Raw genomic sequence first — 22,576 nt, forward strand, 5'->3', positions numbered from 1 at the left:
TTTTTTGGCTGGAGGGACGGAGGAAGTCTTCTCGGGAGAACTCCTTCTGTCCTTTCCTGCCTGCCGGTTGTGTAGTGGGTAGCTTCGCCTCTTTAGGTGAGAGTTTGACGGTTTGTTGCACAGCAGGATGGCAATGCTACCTTGACACTGGGCGACTTCACAACCTCAGAACTGAATTGGAGGTCACACGTCTGCATGGCCATGTCCTTCACGGAGCGAGGGGTATCAAGAACTGAACTATAGGTGCCAGACAGGAGAACACAGGGTTTGCGACTATCCAGTAACTTGTGAGCTACTGGGTAACGCACTTTTTCCTTTACCCAAATCTCTTGAACAGCCTGCTCATCTAGATACACGGGACAATCCCGGAAGGAGGCGGCGTGGCTGCCACTGCATTTGATACAGCGGGAAGAAGGAGGCTGACATTCGCCCTCGTGTGCATCCCTGCCACAAATTACACATGTGGCTGGATGTCGACAAGATGTTCTAGTGTGATTGAACCAATGACATTGGTAGCAGCCCATCAGATTCGGAATGTATGGCCAGACTTTGATGATTTCATAGCCTGCTTTAATCTCGGACGGCAGCACCACCCTATCAAAGGTGAGGAAAAGAGTGTAGGTGGATACCAAGAGGTAATCAACCTTTTTCATTACACGATGGACAGCAATGACACCCTGATCAGAGAGGTAAGATTGTATTTCAGCCTTGGTTAGACTGTCAAGCAGAATGGTGTAAATTACACCACAGGAAGAATTCAAAGTTCTATGTACCTCAACACCAACAGGGTAGCCATGGAGAAGCGAGGCAGCAAGTAGTTGCTGTGCTTGAGAATCAGAAGCCATCTCAAAAGCAAAATGCCATTCCATAAATGAGAGCAGGATTTTGCAGGGCCAGCAATGGCATCAACACTTTTCTGAATAATAAACGAATTGACAGTGGAGAAGGACTGACCGTCTTCAGTACATGATACCGCAAGGAACCATGGTGCAGCAGAAAGGGTCTTCGAATCAGTAGCCTCATTACATTTACGTTTTGTCGACATCAATAGAGAGGATGATTGACTCACTGTGAGGAAATCCCCCGTGATTGCCAATGTCTCCGATGGTGCGCTCCTTCCAACTTTGGGGGGTCCTTAACAAGAGGGCGCACCCGCCTTAGGTAATTGTTCACACCTCAGGTCACACCTCCCAAACACCTGACGGAGGGACCAATGGGCAATTTGGGAAGGTTATAGCTCAAGCAGTCACCCCTCCCTCGGCCTGGCCTGTACCAGGAGGTACGTGCAAACCCCACCTGTTGACCCAGGGCTGGGAATTACGCGTTACCCAGTCACCTTTTACACGTCAGATGCATGGGCCGGCCTTCAGGAGCGCACAGGGAGGAAGAAGAAAAAGGGGATCCTCTAATGCCGAAGCGGAGGAACAAGAGAAGAAGGGAGACAGAGAAAGGAAAAGGGAGCCATAAAGAAAGTTGAGACTGTTCACAGGTCAGTGACAGAATGCAGAACATTCCCAATAAACCCCAGACATGTTCCCGAAAGGAGGGGAGAAAGAACAGCAAGAGGATAGTCATACAGCATGGAAGGGAAAGTCCTGCAAAGGCTGGGGTCCCATGATAGACAAGCACAAATCCGCCAAAGAGTGGTGAGCCCCCTGCGGGGACTGGGACGTAGGGTCTATCACAAACCAACTCACACGCAGCTACATTTGCAGGCCACAAGTACCCTTAGTCCCTCTCTGATGCATAGAGAACATTTGGACTCAGATGTTGGCAGTCTACTTGGCGAGTTAAAGCACCTATGAATGGTATTCCAACAGAATGGCTGTTCTGATAGACAGATATGCCATGCATTCCGTTCTAAGCAAAAGCAAAGCAGGGATGTAAATGAAGATGTGGAGGCACTCAATGAAAAGGCGATCTTGCCCTATTTTCATGGGATGTCTTCAAGAACAGAAAGAATCCCGAAAAGGCCACCAGCAAAATTGAAAGATTTATTGTGCTTGCTCAGACTACCTTGGCCTTAGGAAACATGGCATGTGGAAAATGTTGTACTGGGCAGACATGTGAAACTGTGCTAGAATGTTGTGTTGAACACCACACCGGGGGGAAACGTGAGAAATCAGTGGTGGCAAAGCATTGGCTGGACACAGGACAGCACATGTTTTACAGCCTGAAATTTTATCCCCAGCATCATCTTTCTGGGACTGTGTTGGTAAGGAGGCCATGCATATCCATATGACAGATAATATTATCAACAGGGATGCAGTTTTTCAATTAAGCATCACCTGGAATCCAGCACTGGTTGCCAATAAATCAAAACAGGAAAACAAAAACTTCCAATTAATGACTCAATGCAATGCATGACAAATTTAATTCAGCTTTTAAAAACAGGAGTGTCCGGCAGCACAGTCACTGCCAACAGTGCATGCATGGAATGTCTTTCTGTGGCTGCAAGTAGGGGGCACTAGGAATGCAACTATCTTCCAACTGCAATAGTCTTCCAACTGCAATTGTCTTTTCACACATGCGTATTGCTGGCTCCTGGCCTGATAAATTTTGATGCCACCACACAACTATCATCAGTCACATCTTGCAGCAGTAACAGCAGCAACTACCACCACCTGAAGATGATGAACAGTTGCATTGATGAAATACTGAGGAATTTACACAATAAGATCTAATGGCAAACCCGAGAAGTGTATTCGCAACACCTAAAGAACTTGCATTTTTGATGGATTGATGGATTGAGTGATTGATTGACTGATTGACGGGTATGGGACTAAACAATGATGTCATCAGTCCCGTGAGTCCAAAGTTACACACAGAAGATTGAGGGTCCACTAAAAGTGGAGAGGAGTCAAACTATAAAACAAGGAAGTTAGGACACACACTGTAGAAGGTATAAAAGGGTAGTCCAAATCTAAAAACTGAGAAAACAGAGAAATAAAAGAGTGATCTTTGCAAGGTGGAGTGTCATGGGTCCCAGACCAAGAAAATGAAGAGAGGCCCCAACCACAACCACCCTGCCCTGCCTTGCTCCAGGAGTATAGCAAAACCTTTTATCTGAAAATAAAAACCACTTACATGAAGAAAACTGAGGTCCAGTCCAACCATTCGTGAATTAAAGGAATCTGGAAGGTGATACTTTGAATGAAAGGCCACAAGAAGGGGACATTCCACCAATATATGGGATACTGTTAGTCTGGCTCCACAATCACATTATAGGGTTGCTTTGTTATGCAAGAGGAAACAATGGGTGAGCCTGGTGTGACCAATGCACAGAAGGCGTAAGACAATGGACTCCTTCCAAAAGGAGCAGAAGAAAGAGCGTCAAACTGCACTAACACGCCTTGATTGTGCAGAGTTTATTACTGTGAGTAGTAGCACCAGATGTCATTCCACTTTTGGTCAAAGAGAGATTTGACATAGATCCATATATCCGCAGCTACAATCGCGAAATCAAATGGCGGTACATATCTGCTTCTCTAGGTAAAAGGTCAGCCAATTCATTCCCTGGGATACCCACATGACTTGGGACCCACACAAAGACAACTGAGGTGCCAGCACGGCCAAGGGCAGAGAGAAAGTCATGGATGGCAGAGATCAAAGGGTGATGAAAGCAGCATCAGTAGATAGCCTGCAGGCTCCATTGAGTAGATACAAATTAAGACACTGTGGAGGGAGGCCTGAGAAACAAAATGAAGGGCTCTGAATGGCTACGAGCTCTGCTGTGAACACACTACGTGATCCCGGCAATTAATGGTGATCCAAGCCAGTAGGGGATGTGAAAGTATAGAAGATGGTGGCACCCTAGAACTCTGCAAGGATGGCACGTACAAGACGCCAGAAAACCACAGGGGCGAGATACCTTAGGACCCTGGAATAGATCGGTCCTAATCTGTGGTCTATGCACCACCCAAAGGAGGGGGGGCGGGGGGGGGGGGGGGAGGGTTGTGTGGGAGGAAATACACAGGGTGCATTCCAGTGAGTGGAGACAGAGATCCGACAGAGAGAAGTAGAGGCATTCCAACCAGCAATCCCACCCATGGGTGGTTATCAGGAGGGAGACATCTCTCGTTCGCAAAGAGGAGAAGGTACATGGGTTAGTCACGGATTACGTAAAAAACCAGGGGTTGGCTCCGTTGTACACAGCAAAAAAAGTTTTGCATCACCTCAGTTCCCAGAACTCCTGAAGATAGACATTGACTGTGGATATTGTATCACAGACAAAGTATCCTTGACTGTTCAGAGATGTCACTAACAAGTGTGCATGAGCAGTGCCTATTAGACGGAGTGGGTCCAACACCCAATCAGTTCCAGCCATTGCATCATGAAGGACGTACACACCTCTTGTTGTCTGAAGTTCAACCACGTCTAGATGATCAATACCACAGTTCGATTGCGTCCGCATTGTTACTTTGTGCCAGGAAGGGCTCTAAACAAGTGAAGTGTCCAGGTGTGTCTGAGTGAACCAAAGCAATGTTGTTCCGAGATGGAGGAGATACACAGAGACAGGAACTGTCGATGAGATGCCTCGCTCAAGCCGCCCAAAGGCTACTACTGTAGTGGATGACCACTACCTACGGGTTACAGCTTGGAGGAATCCTGAAGCAACGCCACCATGTTGAATAATGCTTTTCGTGTAGCCACAGGACATCGAATTATAACTCAAACTGTGTGCAATGAGCTGCATGATGTGCAACCTCACTCCCAACGTCCATGGTGGGGTCCATCTTTGCAACCATGACACCATGCAGCATGGTACAAATGGGCGCAATAACATGCCGAATGGACAGTTCAGGACTGACATAACATTCTCTTCGCCAATGAGTATCGCATATGCCTTCAACCAGACAACCGTCAGAGATGTGTTTGGAGGCAACCAGGTCAGGCTGAATGCCTTAGACACACCGTCCAGCAAGTGCAGCAAGGTGGAGGTTCCCTAATGTTTTCGGGTGGCTTTATGTGGGGCTAACTTATGTCGTTGGTGGTCATGGAAGGCACTGTAACGACTGTATGATATGTGAATGCCATCCTTCAACCAATAGTGCAACCATATCAGCAGCATAATGGCGAGGCATTCATCTTCACGGACGACAATTCGCGGCCCTTATCACACACATCTTGTGAATCACTTCCTTCAGGATAACGATGCTCGACTAGACTGGTCAGCATGTCCTCCAGACATGAACCCTATTGAACATGCCTGGGATAGATTGAAAAGGGATGTTTATGGACGACTTGACCCACCAACCACTGTGAGGGATCTACGCCGAATCGCCGTTGAGGAGTGGGACAATCTGGACCAACAGTTCCTTGATGAACTTGTGGATAGTATGCCATGATGAATACAGGCACGAGCTACTGGGTATAAGAGGTACCTGTGTGTACAGCAATCTGGACCACCACCTCTGAAGGTCTCGCTGTATGGTGCTACAACATGCAATGTGTGGTTTTGATGAGCAATAAAAAGGGTGGAAATGATATCTATGTTGATATTTATTCCAATTTTTTTGTACAGGAACTCTTGGAAATGAGGTAATGCAAAAGTTTTTTTGTGTGTGTGTGTGTATTTGTAGAGGGGGGGATCCCCGCTTCTGCAAGGAGACTGTCAATGCAACTAGTGTGAAAGGCACTAATAGCCGGATGCATCCCACAATGGTGAGCAGGGTCAAGTATCTGCAGAGTGGAAGGAGCTGTTGAGACAAACTTGACCACCAGAATCTAGTCTGGACAAGACCAGGGCACGGTAAAGATGGAGAAGAGTGGCATTGTCTACACCCAACGATGTGTGTGCCAGGAGGCAGAGATCATTAAGCTTCCACATACAGTATCTTTAGGTGGTGAATTCGGGACAGCAACGTCAGCTTTTTATAAAAAATAAGGCCCAAGAAAAGGGACTGTGCTACAATATCAAGGAACTGGTCGCCTAAATAATGTTCTGGATTGGGGTATACTGTGGGTCGACAACAAGAGAAAACTGGAAGCCATAGGAGATGGCTCACACAGACCCCCCCCAGATGGTGCCTTTGAGCCGGGGCTTGGCAGATGCTACTGAGTGGGAGCTGCACCAGGCACAAAAATCATCAATGTATAACGCCGGGGTAATCACAGGCCTAACAGAGGTTACAAACCCATTTACGACGATGAGGAAGAGCGTGACACTTAACGCAGAACCCTGTGTGATACCATTCTCCTGAATCCAAGGGTGCTGAGTGAATTGCCAGCTTGAACCCGGAAGAGCTAGTGAGATAAAAACTCACAGATAAAATCTGCAAGGGGGTCACAGAAGCCCCAGTCATGGAGGGTAATTAAAATGTGATGGCACCAGCCATGTCGTATTCCTTATGTAGGTCAAAGGAGACTGCGACAAGGTGCAGGTGGTCAGTAAAAGATTGTGGGATTGCTGTTTCCAATCTGAGTAAACGTCATTTGGAGATTGTTCCTCCTGGAAGTCACACTGATACTGGGGCAAAAGGTGCTGAGATTCGAGTACCCAACATAAACTGAAACTACCCAACATAATCTGAAGCTAACCATCCTCTAGAGCAGTTTACAAAGTACATTGGTCAGGCTAATTGGGCAGTGACTGTCTAGGAACGTGGAGTACTTCTCGGGCTTAAGGGCGGGGATCGCTATATTGTCTCGTCATTGCCATGGAAAAGTACCCGTGAGCCAAATACGGTTGAAGACCCTGAGACGTCCAAGTGTTGGATCATCTGGTTGTGAATGGCCATGTCCTGTGAAGACTTATGAGCCTGCAAAAATTCCCATTGAGTGTTGTGCAGGTTGAACAGATCCCCTCTGTTCAACTTGGCATTTCTGCCTGAGAAATGTAGCAGGACAGTAAGAGAACGCCGATGCCATCGTGAAGTGTGTCACCAGGTGTTCTCCAAGAACCAATGGATCAGTGCACAGAGCACCTTGGAGGTTAAGACCCTGAATAGCTGACTATTGCTGGTGGCCCAGAAGGCTACAGAGCTTGGACCAAACCTGCAAAGAAAAGGCCTATATTCCCAGGAAGAAAATGTAGCACTCCCAGCATTCTTTTTCATTCTGCTTAATAAGGTAACGAGACTTAGCACAGAGACACTTGAAAGCAAGAAGGTTTTTCTGTGAAGGGTGTTGTTTAAATTGCTGTAGTGCCTGGCAGCAGTCCTCCTGGATAGCGACTGCTACATCCTTGGTCCAACACAGTACTGGTCAATGATGAGGGTGAACTGTGGATAGAGGGACAGCAGTGCCAACAGTATTAAGAATAGTGGCAGAGACGCTTTGTATGACTGCAGCAATGCAGTTCGAAAGGCACATGTTGAAGTGCAGAGCAGACACATATAAAGGCCAACTGACCCTGCAGAATGCTCGACGTGGAGGCCTGTCTGCCTGGCGGCAGCACGGGAACGATAGAATCACCGGAAAGTGGTCACTGTCTTGAAGATCACTGTGGAATGACCAATGTAAGGAAGCCACAAGAGCAGGGGAGCAGATTGTGAGATCAATAGCAATAAAAATGCCATGAGCAGCCTAAAAGTGGGAAGGGGAACCGTCACTGAGGAGGCACAAATCGAAGATGACGTATTTCCAGTAGGTGACAATAGTATCCGCTGCAGTTCTCCTGGGTGATCATATGTCGAGAGGCCAGGTTAGACAAAAAGAAGCCGAGAGGAGGTCATGACACTTGGTCAGTGGGGTGACATCCATAAAAAAAGATGTCAGACTCAGGCTGCGAGGTGGAAGGGGGGGGGGGGAGGGGGCGAGCCTAGTCTTCTCCTCCTCCTCCTCCTCTGCCTCTTTTGGAGGTGGAGAAGGGCAGGGCACAGAAGGAGTACAGGTGTCTGCAAGACCTGGACTACCATAATAAATATCACAAAAACACTTCACTTGGTTAAAATCAAACTGTGGTATTAGAAGCTCTGAATTCATTTTATGGCAGTATCTGAACACACTGATGTGAGAGTGATTTAACCATCTACAGCAATTTCAGTCATAAGTAGTATCAGTTTCACTCACTTTCAGTGATTCTTTTATGGTGTTGGCTTTTGTTTATTCTGAAGACTATCAGTCTTGGGACAAAAATAATATAAGTTGGTAGGAGGTTATTTAAAAATAATTAATTTGGCAATTTATCACATAAAAATCAAGTTAGGGAAACCACTTATTAAAAGCACTTAACTACAGACAGCAGAAATAAATTAGTTAAAGTTCCTCTTTGTCAAACAGTTCTCTCAATTGCCCCTTACAGAGCAATCTCATAGTATTATATTTTGATTGTGTTGTCAAACAGTGGTTGTGTATGATACATTATTCTGCAATCTGGACGGTGCTGTCTTCAGTCCAAAGACTGGTTTGATGCAGCTCTCCACACTATTCTATCTTCCACAAGTCTATTCTTCTATGTAACTACTGCAACCCACATCCTTTTGAACCTGCTTACTGCACTACTCTGTCTCCCTCTGAAATTTCTACCCCCCTCCCCCCTAATTTCCCTCCAATACTGAACTAATGAATCCATGATGGATCAGAAGGTATTGTATCAAACATCCCTTTCTATTAGCCAAGTTATGCCACTCACTCCTTTTCTCCTCAAATCTGTTCAGTACCACCTCACTAGTTATGTGATGTATCCATCAAATCTTCGGCATTCCTCTGTAGCACCACATTTCAACAGCTTCTATTCTCTTCTTGTCTGAATTTTTTATCATTCACGTTTCACAACAGACAAATGCCTCCAGAAAGAGAGACTTCCCAACTCTAAAATTTATATTTGATGTTAACAAATTTCTCTTCTTCACAAATGCTTTTCTTGGTGTTGCCAAACTACATTTTATACATTGTCTATTTTGGCCATCATCATTTATTTTGATGCCCAAATAGCAAAACTCATCTACTAGTTTTAGCACTCATTTCTTGATCTAATTCCCTCAGTACAGCCTACATTAATTCAACTACATTACATTACTCTTGTATTGCTTTTGTTAATGTTCATCTTACATCCTCATTTTGAGACAGTTTCTATTCAATTCAACTGCACTTCCAAGTCCTTTGCTGTATGGCAGAATTACAACTTTATTGGCAAACCACAAAGTTGGTATTTCTCCTCCTTGAAAATGAACTCTGAACTAAAGCACCACAAATTAGTATTGTGTTGTGATCTCCATGTGGAAAAAATCCACTGATGTTATACACTTTTAGAATTGGACCCTGAATATCCAATCTGAAATTATACTGATTGGCAACAACAGGCTATTTTCCTATGTTAAAAATATGGTTCAGATTGTTGTTATTCGGAGTGACTATAACCTTCAAATTGCATTTATGATCAATATTCTTACAAAATCTCTTATTTTTAAGTAATTAAAGCTTAAAAATCATTAAATATCAATATTTGGTCACGTGACTGAAAACACTCTGTTAATGGCTGAAGCTCTGGTGATGTTACACACTAGGAGTAAGACAAACCTACAGGTAAGTTATGGGATGTTAGCCGAAGTTACGAAGTTTTTGTGTACTTTTTCTGTTAATGGTTTAGCAACTCAGTGATGGCAAACGCATTTACAACTTTTAAGTAACAACAGATATGAATTTTCTGAGCACTGATAGTGAAAACCTTATGAAAACTGGTGCATTTATGCTCTACTCAGAGCGGCAACATGTGCAAGGATGGACATTCTTTTGCCTGCTCCATGCAACATCATTAAATCCACTCAAAACTAAGGAATTGCTGAACTTTTGCAAATGGGTCTATATCTGATATCTAGATTGTCATGAAATATGACCCAGACTACAATAAAATTATTCTTGGCAAATCTTGGTGCTGATTTCCGGTGCACAAGAAATGCAGCAGAGGTACCACAAGCAGCAAGCATTCTGTGGTGCAACGGTTAGCGTATGTGACTATGGATAAGAAGAAAACAGGTTTGAATCCTGCCGGCAAGGTATCTCAGTGTGTTTGTGGTCAGAGGGTTAGCTGCCCTTTGTAATGAAAGAAACACTGAGTAAATGGATCCACGATGAACTTTAACAGGTGTCATGAGACATTCATCCTGAACAAATGTAATGACGAATAATGAAAAAAATGAGATTAAAAAAATCCCAGAGGGTCACAAATTTTTAAAAGTTTTACACAAAATATGAAAACAGTGTTAGCAAGAACTCATTGCAGCAGTTGTTTTAATGGTGGGATGTGTTGTATGTAGCTTCACATTAATCTTAGTTTGAGAAGTGGACAACTGAGGATAAGTGCGTCTACTTTGCTTGTGAACAATTATCTTTTTTGGAATGCATTGCTGGTGGTGAGGATATTGCCATATTCCCACAGTACAAAGATGTGCAGGATGATCAGGTTTTGTATGCAGAGAGAGAGAGAGAGAGAGAGAGAGAGAGAGAGAGAGAGAGAGAGAGAGAGAGAGAGAGCAGGTAACATGAGTAAGGCCTGTGCTGTTTGTGAGTGTACACTAACATCATGTCTGAAGCAGATTTAACTATTTTATGTAAGATGATGAAACTTCAAAAGCTTAAATAATAAGGACCCTAACTGGACAGTACCAAGATAAAAACCCAAATGACAAGTGTGTGGTCACATGAACTAGAAGATATCTTTTTGAACATAATGTGTGAATGGCTACTGCAAATGTAAGCTCATGTAAACACCAAGGAAAACACAATAATATTCTGTTTGTAATCCGTGTGGTGAAGTTTTGTAAGTGTGATTTGGTTTTCATATGAAAGAACTGTCAATTTTGTTTTATAAATAAGTTAAAATATTGTTGCGGGATAGATTCAAACCAGCAACCTATTTATACAGTCTTTTAATATTCGACAGTCCACCACTCTACTAACTGAGCTACCAATGGTGTGCAAGAAGACAAGTATAATGATTATTTTTACTAAGAGTTTAAATTCATTGACTGATGCTATCCTCTTTTAGAACAGTGGGAAAGCATATCTTGGAGGTAAATTAATGTTAATTTCAGAATGTACAACATTTTCAATTAATTAAGGGAACTTGGGCACCATGTGGTGGCATTTTGCTGGTACAGTGCAACCAATTTGTACACATCTTCTCATTCTCTAAAACAGTCAAAAACAATTTCTCTAGAGTTTTTATGTACATATTTTTACAGTATTGTACTACACACCATTTGTAACCAATTTTCCGAAACAAATTTCGATACAAAATATCACTGTGAATAAGCTTTATGACGCAGTGAGCTAGCCAGTGACATCACAGGCATCACATGAATTGAATGGAGCTTTTAGTGGGCTTTCAAATTATTTGAATTTAATTTCAATTTTTATACAAGAATACTGAAATTAAAGAAGGAAAAAAAGCATGTCATGAGCATTAAATGACATAATTAACCATTTAAGACAATTTCCAGAGAACAGTCAAATACCCTATTGTATATTGATTCAAGTTATGTTTCTGCACCTTAGGTATCAGACTGATGGATGTAGCTTACTGCCACAGAAAGTCTTCACCATCTTATACATATGACTAGCTGCTCTCTTATAATCTCAAACACACAACTCAGAAAGCCAACAAACTGCTTTTATGGAGCATAGCCCACCGTTGGCTACATTAAGAAAATGACAGAACATCATCAGAAAAACATACCTTGCAAGTGTAATGATATTCCCCAGAGTGTAAAAAACAGCAAACAGCACCAGACCTCTGCTAAAGAAAAGTGAGAAGGATCCCAAAATTGAACACAGAATGCCAATTAAAAAGCATACAATAAATCCTTTCAGTCTTGTTGACCAACTAAGTGTCGTTGATTCCATCAGCTGCAATTGGAAAAAGATTAGTCAATACCTGAAACACATCATTAAATGTTAAATGCTCTGTACAGTCACATTAAAATAATTTTAATTAAAAACAGCAGAATAAGCGAATTTAATTTTACATGTAAAGCTACTGCTGCTAGCATAACAGAAAGTATATTTTTCTTAAAGCGTACTGTATGATACAGCAGCAAGCATGTAGTCTTTCATAGAAAAAATAATCTAGCTTTAACATTCTATGTAGCACAAAAACGTCTGTATTCTAATTTTTCCACAAACTATTCAATCATCAGCATCAGCAACCCATTTTTTTTTTTTTAACATTTGCCCTGAAGAAGTAGCTGATAAGATAGTGAAACTTCCTACCTTTTCTGGCTTTGGTCATTTAGATTTTTAGACGAATGTGATACATGACAGAAACGAATGAGTGTGCAGATCGTTTAATCATTTCAGCTTTTTTCATACACTATCAGCTTGGATTTCTTGTTGCCCCTTTTTCACCATGTGATATTTTTTATTTGGATGGGTGACTGCCTAAGGAAAGTTGAAGCCATTGGTTTTAAGGACACGTAAGTCGCCCAAGTGGCATCCAATTTAAAGACTTGCAACAGGCCGCCATGGTGTCATACAATCTCTCTATCGATCAACAACCTTAAGTGCAAAAAGAAAGATAAGAGTGTCCAGAATTACCGAAGTTTTTATTTTTAACTAATAATGCATCATTGTTGTCAATACTAAGACACTATATGCTTCAATGTACATGAATGAATGCCTCTCTCAAGTTGTATTGATAATTGCATTCCAGGCTGAGGGAGTGCACATCTATCTTCTCACTACTATGTGCAAAAATAGTATTTTCATGCAAATTTCAGATGCTTCCAAAGCTGAGCTAGCATACTATACTCCAACATCAGTGTAAAGCAGTACTTTTAATGAAAAAATTACATTATTTATAGATACTCAAAGTACTTAATCTATCATTTGTAATGGTACATCTTATCACCCAACACTGGTGAACCATTGTGATAGATCAATATGAATTTTTATTCACGGGATAAATTCTTAATAAATTTTATATTGGATCCATGAGGGCAAGGACTATGTAAATAGCCAAGCTGCATTAAGATTGGTAATAAACTTTTATGCATGCACACATTACAAAAGCATTAATAAACTACATTTTCCTCACAAGTGATTTGTGCCTTTCTCTCTCTTTGCAATGAAATAAATTTATACTGCCATATGGTTCCTTTAACTACAATACTCTACATTATACAGTATCACTGCTCACAAGTTAGAAATGCCATCATTAACTGGAACTCCAGACTTGCCAGTACTATGTTGATGTAAGCTGCAAACGTCATGTTGACAACACCTGGAATGTTTTAATACTTTACAATTATAATCTGTAAATGACCAATACATTCTAGAACTAGAATTATACGAGTAGTCAAACTGACATTTCCATAATTACTATTATGTGCAGACCATACATAAACTGCTTAATACGTAACATATGTAAAAATGTCAACTGGGATTACTTTATCTTTCAAAGTTAAAAATTTGAGTATTGCAATAGTCTTTTTGCCCTCTCCTCTCTCTCTAATATAAGTACAGCGAGATCAATGCAATATATGATAAATTAAAAACTAGGCCAGTACAGATCAAATGTGAAATGCAGAGTGTGTGTGGAAGAACTGAATCGACAACTGACGACTGATTCAGTGTGCTTAACAACAAAGCATTTTAAGACACGCATAAATAACTCAAACAATAATAAAATACACACTTGTACACTGTGTGTTACCTTATGGGACAATATGCAGAGACAGGAAGTTGGTGAAATGAGGACTAGGGGTTGGTTACATCCTTACCATATTTCAACTTGAAAAGTCTCCCCGTGCTATTTATACAGCCCTTTTATTTAACGAAAACAGTTTATCATATTAGATAGGTCCAAATTAAACTCTTAATATGCAACCTGATGTAGGTTCGGCTATGTATAAAGTAAAAATCCATGTAAGATCCTGAAAAATCACAGGGCACCTCATTTTAAAACCTCCCCTACCTCTCATTATGAAAGTAACAGAAGATAAAAGTGTTGGCTCACGCTTACCTTCAGGAGACAAAATTCCAATTCTGGTGATAAATACATTTTGGGGGGAGGGGGTACGAGGAAAAGGAGGAGGAGGGTGGGGGGAAGCCTACAACTAGCTTTATTCAGAACTATTACAACCTTCATCAGGGAGAAAGGAGTATAAGTTTGGGAAGGTTGGCAAGATTACAAAGCATGGGCAGTCACTCCTATCCTAGGTTGGGATGGACCACTTTCATGAGGGCAAAAGGGGACAAAGTTGACTGGAGGGGGGGGGGGGGGAGAGGATAATAGTCAAACTAAGTGAGAAGTATATATAAAATGGCAAATGGGTGCTGGGTATCCTCAAAGGGGGCATTTCCTCTGTGTCCATTCACAGGCTTAGCAACTGTAATAGCGGTCATTTGTACATAAAAAGCCATGCAGTGAAAATATGTTAGTGTGGTTGAGTGCATGGGGCAGGTTTTACATTGGGACTGATTGCAGTCTTGGATCCTTGAAATATGGATAATCATCTGGGAATGTCATACAGTTTCACAAGGATGTTATGAATGTCAGAAGGGTGGAGGTAAGTGACATTGCATGGTGTTTGAAAGATCTCATTTTAGAGCTTGACCTGAAAAATATGTAGCCTAACTGGAGCAATACAAGAGATACCAACCAGTTTATGGAACATCTCAAATTCAGTCCCACCCTTCTTCCACCTGTAACCCTACTTGTAATTATTGATGTGATCACACACTACACCAACATCCCACAACAACACAGCTTCTCAACCCTATTCTGTCACTATTCAAACTTGTCCTTACACAACTAATTCACATTTGAGAGCCTGACTTATAAAATAATCAGATGGGTTGCCATCGGAACCATGTTGGCCTGATGGTATGCTGCACATTCCAAGGATCACAAGCACCAGTGCTCATCAAAAACAGTGAATCTCATTTACTACTAGGTACAGAAAGCTGGTTGAAACCTTAAATTGATGTAACTGCAAACTATACAGAAAAATTCAGTTCACCCATATTTAAGTTCCCTAATGATACTGTAATCACTGGTAAAGACTTTTAATCATCCAACAGTTAACTGGGAAAATTAAAGTTTTGTTAGTGGTGGGCACGATTAGACATTCTGTGAAACATTACTAAATGCCTTCTCAGAAAACAACCTAGAACAAACAGTTAGGTACCCCATTCATGATGGAAATATATTGGGTCTAATGGCAACAAATAGACCTGACCACCTTAAGGATGCCCACAATGATTACCAAAGTACAAAGGACAACTAAAACAAGCAGGAAGATATATATGTTCAGTAAACTAGATAAAATAATCAGTAATTTCATATCTCAATGAGGAACTTTAAACTTTCAGCACAGGGTAGGAGCACATAGAGGAACTATGGCTCAACTTTAAAAGAACAATTGCCCATATGCTGGATAGTTATGTACCCTGTGGAAATAAATAGAGAGATGCTGAATGACATGTGCTTGGCTGTCAAGAGAGCAATGCGCGATACCTCCAATGACTATTGTAGCAGAATATCGTCAAGTGATCTTTCACAGAAGCCAAAAGAAATTCTGGTATGTAAAGGCAGTTAGTGGCACCAAAATTAGGTTCCACACCCTAGCAAAAGAGACAGGAGCTGAAATTGAGGGTAGTGAAGCAAAAGCTGAAATGCTAAACTCTGTTTTCAAATGTTCCTTTACAAAGGAAAACCCAGGAGAACTGTCCCAATTCAATCCTATCCTCGTATTACTGAAAAGATGAATTAAACAAGTACTAGACCCAGGTCATCCCTGCCAATATCCTTGACATTGATTTGTTGTAGAATTTTAGAACACATACAAAGCACAAACATAATGAGGTATCTTGAACAGAATGAACTGCACAATGGCAGCCAGTATTGATTTCGAAAACATTAATCATGTGGAGGACTTTTTTGTAGGGAGGACACAGCATGTTATGTTGGATGGAGAGTCATCATGGGATGAAAAAGTGACTACAAGGTGCCTCAGGGAAGTGTGTTAGGACTCTTGTTGTTAATGCTGTATATTAATGACCTTGCAGACAGTATTAATAGTAAAATCAGGCTTTTTGCAGATGATGCAGTTATCTGTAATGAAGTACTATCTGAAAGAAGCTCCATAAATATTCAGTTAGGTCTTGATAAGATTTCAGTGTTGTGCAGAGATTGGCAACTTGCTCTAAATGTTCAGAAATGTAAAATTGTGCACTTAAAAAAACATAGTTGCTATGACTTTAATATCAATGAGTCACTGTTGGAGTTGGCCAACTCATACAAATACCTGGGTGCAACACTTTGTAGGGATTTGAAATGGAATGATCACTTAGGTTCAGTCTTAAGTACAGCAGGTGGTAGACTTCAGTTTATTGGTAGAATACTGCAGAAGTGCTGTCTGGAAAGGAGATTGCTAGCAAATCACTGGTGTGACTGATCCTAGAATACCACTCAATTGTGTGGAACCTGTAGAAGGTAGGACTGATAGGAGATATTGAACATATATAGAGAAGGGCAGCATGAATGGTCACAGGTTTGTTTAATCTGTGGGGGAATATCACAGAGATACTGAAGGAACTGAACTGGAATACTCTTTAAAACAAACGTTAACTAACCTGAGAAAATCTATTCACAAGAACCAGCTTTAAATAATCACTCTAGGAATAGACGACAATCCCTTACGTATTGCTCACATAGGGATTTTGAGGATAAGATTAGAATAATTACTGCATACATAAAAGCATTCAAACAATCATTCTTCCCACACTTCATAGATGAATAGGAAGAAGAAAACATAACTGGTACAGTGGGACATACCCCTGCCAGACATCTCGTGGTGGTTTGCACAGTATAGACGTAGATGTAGAAGAGGCATTCCTCAATACCTACAAGCTGTTGCTCTTTCACTTTTACAAATGTATTTATGATGTATTTGTGGTCTGGACTCTAAGTGTTCAATAACCCCTCCATTTCCTGCAAGAACTTAACTCATTTTCTTAACACAAATTCACATGGCCCTCTTCCAGTTTCTAAGTTACCTACATTGGAATTCTCTCTCGCCCCACTGAAGTTCAAATCCAAACCTCGGCTCATATAAAACCAACCAATAAGCAACAACACTTCCATTTTGACTTCTGTTACAACATTCCTTATCAAAATCTGCTCCCTTCCCAACACCCTAAGAATTTGTGGAAGACATCTACCCCAACAACTCCCTCTAGATCTACAATAAACTCTCCCAGGCTTTCTTCTCCTGCAATTACCTCACAGATCTTGTCCACAAAAAATTATTCTTGAGCAGTCTTTCTCTCATCCTCTGATAAGCAAAACTTCTATTCCAAAAAATTCAGAAGCGCTACTTTTTTACCCTGTAACACCCAAGCTTCAAATCCTGAACAAATTTCTGCATCATGGCTATCACTCTCTCACAGCACACCCTGAAATGAGATCAGTTCTCCCAGATGTCCTTATAGCCTTTCCACAACACTCACTGTCTCCTCCTGTCAACCATATAACCTCCGTAAAATCCTTCTAAAACCATAAGACGTTTCCAGACGACTATTCTACCTCAAGGTTCCAATCACTGCAACTATTCCTTCCCCATGCACCCAACCACTGCAGCCTCTCCACTGTTAAGTACTATAAGATCAAAGGTAGAACAACATATAAAACAAAAGATGGCGATTACCAACTAATACAGGGAGGGCAAAGGGAAAAGAGGGGCGCAAAGGAAGTGCCAAAAACACTTTACTGTACCTAATACAGTGTAAGGAAACGAGTTGACATTCAAAACAGCTTCCAGTCTCAGAATGGATAAATACAGGTCCTATATGATTTTTCAAGGGAATCTTATAATTTTACCTGAAAAACTGGGGCACATTCAGGTAACAATGACAAGAGGTGAATAGCAATCACACACCACTTTCTCCACAGCAGACCACAAACACTCAACCATGTTGAAAAGTAGTGACTGTGGTGGTCAGGGGAATATGACATTCAATTGTGCAGTGACTTCTGCAACAGTCATCCTCATGTGTCATAATCCTCTTCGGTGACTGTCATAAACAATCAACACACACTTTCATTCATGTTGTGACTTGGCAGATGATGTTTTTCCTCTTTATCTGTGTGCAGTATAAATCTTTGATATGGTGCCTCTTGAAGCTCCAAACACTTCAGCTACTTTGGTTACGGATATACCCACCACACGAGCACCAGCAATTTACTCATGTTCAAAGTCACTTAGTTTCAACATAATGCATTCACATCTACATGGAACACTATTCTGACTATGCCAGACACTTATGAGGTGTTGATATTGCGCAGGTGCCATTTGTAGTCAAATACAATAGTGGAACCTATGGGATTGGCTAGCATCAGCATTTATGCTCAAGCATACATTTCTTGTGGTATTTCCATATTTCTGTTCGAGCCCTGTATGTTCACTACATGGCTTTTTATATGAGAATGACCACAACTACACTGCCTGAGCATATGAATACAGACAGAAGAACTGTCTGTTTATGAAGTCCAAACAAAAGTTTGCTGCATTCAATTGGAAGGAAACCATATTACAGTATATACTCATGTGGAGTCTAACATTTTGTATTCATGTCATGATTTCTAATGATGAATATGAAGGTTTCTTCCTCATATGTACATTGGTGGATTTAATGATTGCTATTATGTTTAAGGCTATGATTTGGATGCGATGGTCTGAAACTATAATCCGATCCATGAACGATGGCGGTTTGTGCATGTCGAGGCATGGACGGGGATATTAGTCACAGAACAGACTTCTAACTAATATGAAGTGCTCAGTGATACAAATTTGTGTGTGCAACAGTAGGGATGCGGTGGAAATGTATTCAGTGACAAATCTGAAGTGCTCAATTATACAACTTTTTCTGTGCAATGATGGGAATGTGGCAAAAACCATGAACATCGTCTGCTGAATGAAAACTATGAAAACAAGTACTCCAAACGGGCATTTCACGTAACTCACATTCCAATGCAAATCTGTAACACAACCATCTGTTGACTTGCTTATAATTATGTATTATTTATATTTTAGGACGACTAATCAGTAAAAAAATGCACAACATGTTGTAATGAAAGCATGAAAGCTGTCTGATGATGAATTTTAATGATTCGAATGATACCTTCTGTATAAAGGAACTTAAATTTGGTTGCTGTCAAACACCATCAACATTTGTCTTCAAATAACAGCCACAGTCTCCAACCATGTCATCATATAACAAAATTTACTTAAATCTGATTTGCAGAGTATCCATGTAGATTTAGAGTGCATGACAAAGCCTGTATTTAACTACACACCACAAAACACTTGATGTAGGACATCTCAAGATTGTTTGTTAAAACTGAAGCATAATCCCAAGGACTAATGACATTGTTAGGTTACTGTAGATGTAACAATGTTTCACAATTAAACCTTATAGGTAAAACTGCAGTTGAAATAGTGGGCTGCAGAAGGTGGAAGGGGAACTGTAAAAAGCTAAAACAGTGTTTTAGTTGCAACAGGGTTCACAGCCATGATAAACTTCTGAAGGAATCAAACTCTTGTAGCTGAAGTTCACAGTCAGGTAAAATTTTGTAAAAGACATCAATGTTGAGTTTGGCTATAAAATTCTTTATTTGAACAATCAAAACTATTGAAATTTTTGACCACATGGTCATTATCAGTTCTCTTTTTTTTACTATAAGCCTTCATCTACAATCACATGAGAGAGAAGCTAGGTACATTGTGAGAATTGTGTAAATCATTCACACTTTTATCATTATTAACATATTTTGCACAAATAACATCAAATCAATGGTTTTCATTTTATTCAAGACAACAGCCCTTTAGATCCACAAGCTGTGGCAACAAGGAAACTTTCATTTAGAAACTCAAAATTGAGAATAATAACCATCAGACTAAGGTCTGGACAGTTAAAATATGGACATCTTTAAAAAAAAAAACTGATTTCTCTGTCAAAGCTTTAAAATTATCACAGTTGACCAGCTCCACCAATATCTAAATTCTCATTACACCTGGCATGTGCCTGCTGCAGAGCTGGCAGAGCTACTGACAGCTAAGAAACATCACTGGATAGAGCACTTTACCATAGAATATTACTAGTTTTATATTTTAATGTATAATTATTTTCTGTTAGCTTCTTAAACTTTATTACTCTTTTGTACTACGATAAGCTTATTTCAGCATTATTGCCATTTTCGAGTACAACAATAATTGTTCACAATGTTTGTACTTATTGCATCTGAGTCTGGCCACTATTTTCTTGTCATATCATGAACAAATATGTATTTTCCATAAGATTTTATAGTTGATTTGATACAGGTGTGGTAGCGTTAGGTTTCTGTGATGTATTTATATACTGGATATGTGTATGGTCTTAATTTTCTTGCTATCTGATACTGGAATAATTACATATTTTTTGTAAGATTTGACATGCAAGAAAATAGCAAACACGGATGCAGTATGTACGTATGTTATGAACAACTTAATGTTGTACTAGAAAATGGCAATAACACTGAAGTAAGCTTACAGAATGAAAGAACAATAAAGTTTAAGCAGCTGACAGGAAACAACTATACATTAAAATGTCATATTGTGACCTATATTATGCAGCAGGTCCTGCAATTACTGACACTTTTTTTGTAACTATTGTCAAAGTTGCCTTACTTAAATGCAGCCATAAGGGACACCATTCTCTTCTTATTGAAAACAATATGTTCCCTGTTTGTAGTTCTGACCTCCAGGTCAACCACATATATAAGGCATGTTCAGAACATAAGTGTATTGGTACTAGAGTTACATATTTAAAAAAAAGCATAATCACCATCCCATTTGCTGCATGTAGTGAGTCATGGCCCAAGCTTCTCTGTATGCCCTTCTTGAAGAACTCTCCCAATCAGTTCATCTCCCACTTCATAAACTCACTCTGCACCTGCTCATTGGTTAAAAATTTAATTCCACTCATGTGTGCCTTCAGAGAGGTGAAAAGATGGTTATCTGAAAGCTCCAAGTCAAGGAAATATGAGGGGTTGGTTCAAAACATCCCAATCAAATGAGTCCAAGAACACCCTGGTAGCTAGGTCTGTGCAAGAACAGGCATTGTCATGCAACAAGCAAACTCCTCTTGTCAGCACCCCTCCTTTTCTTTTGAAAGCACATTTTCAGTTTTTTTAAGGGCTCAGAAGATTGTTTGTGCATTGATGGTTTCCACTGAAGCAGAAATTTGACCAAAATGATACCTTTTTGGTCCCAAAATCCAAAGGCCATGACTGTTTTACCCAAAATAGAGCTTTGCATTTTTGGGGGAATGTGTGTGATGCCACTGTGATAACTGTCCTTTTGTCTCACATATGTAATGAGCCTCCCACATTTCATGTCCAGTCACAGTAGAGCTCAGAAATACTCCCCTTCCAACTCACTTTCTAATTCAAGTAGCTCAAGAAAACTCGTGGGCACTACAGACCCCATTTTTCTTGAGCTTCTCTGTCAGCTGTTTTGCGATCCATCTTGCACACAGTTTCTGATATCCTAGCATTTCGATGAGTGTCTCATAAAAGAGTTTTGGAGACATTGCAGAAATTTTAACACCATCAACAGTCTTCAGAAACAGTTTCCTTGATTTTTTTCTCCAATTCATCAGTCAAAATCAAAGGTCTTTCACCTCCTCTGTCAAAAATTTGTTCGCCCTCTACTGAACTTCTTACACTACTAAAACACACACTTTCTGTTCGTAACACCTTAGCCTTAAGCCATTATGATTCATGAAAAAATTCCGGTAGGTGTTATTCCTTCCATCTGTACGATGCAAATCACTACACATGGCAGGATTTCTCATTGACATCTTTCATGCTACTGGATGCTACAGCATGACTATATATACAATGGGCATTCAAAAAGTTTTGCACAGTCGTCTCTAATTTTTTTATTTTTTTGCATGAGGAGACAATATTTTTTTGTGAACAAACTTGGAACATTTAACTATAAGTTGATATATAAAAGTATTTTCTTTTATTTACAGGTGAGTTATAATGGACTGTGAAGTAGATGTCAGGTTGTGACAACAGTCTGTGATGGAGTTGCTCTTCAAGACTGGCGATGACTCTGCCACATCGTTTCACAGTAAGTTACTCCCTGTTTATGGGAGGACACAGTAGATTGAAGCAGTATCCAACGGTGGTTGCAGGGGTTTAAAGAAGGTGATTTCCCTCTACTGGACAATCCACGATGCGGTAGACCATCGACGGCAGTGAGTGATGTGAATAAAGAGACCATTAATCAAATCATCCAAAATGACAGATGTGGGACTGTACCAATGATACCACACTAGCCAATGACAAACGAGTCTTTCAGCAAGCTGTTGTGTCGTCACACATCACTCACTGCCGTCGATAGTCTACCACATCGTGGATTGTCCAGTAGAGAGAAATCACCTTCTTTAAACCTCTGCAACCACCGCTGGATACTGCTTCTATCTACTGTGTACTCCCATAAACAGGGAGCAACTTCCTGTGAATTGATGTGGCAGAGTCATCGTCGGTCTTCAAGAGCAACTTCATCACAGATCGTTGTCGCAACCTGACATCTACTTTACAGTCCATTATGACTCACCTGTAAATAAAAGAAAATACTTTTAT

The 22,576-nt window shown here is 40.6% G+C and overlaps 1 protein-coding gene across 1 annotated transcript in view; it reads right to left on the reverse strand.

Moving 5' to 3' along the window:
* The window catches only part of LOC124784954 (vesicle transport protein SFT2B), a 69,765-nt gene that overhangs the window by 33,434 nt on the left and 13,755 nt on the right, over positions 1-22,576 (reverse strand). The window contains exon 2 of the mRNA XM_047254184.1: positions 11,621-11,790. Within this exon, the coding sequence (XP_047110140.1) occupies positions 11,621-11,790 (170 nt within the window). The remainder of the gene's footprint in view (positions 1-11,620; positions 11,791-22,576) is intronic.

Source organism: Schistocerca piceifrons, chromosome 1 (genome assembly GCF_021461385.2).
Source record: "Schistocerca piceifrons isolate TAMUIC-IGC-003096 chromosome 1, iqSchPice1.1, whole genome shotgun sequence".
Lineage (NCBI taxonomy): Eukaryota > Metazoa > Arthropoda > Insecta > Orthoptera > Acrididae > Schistocerca > Schistocerca piceifrons.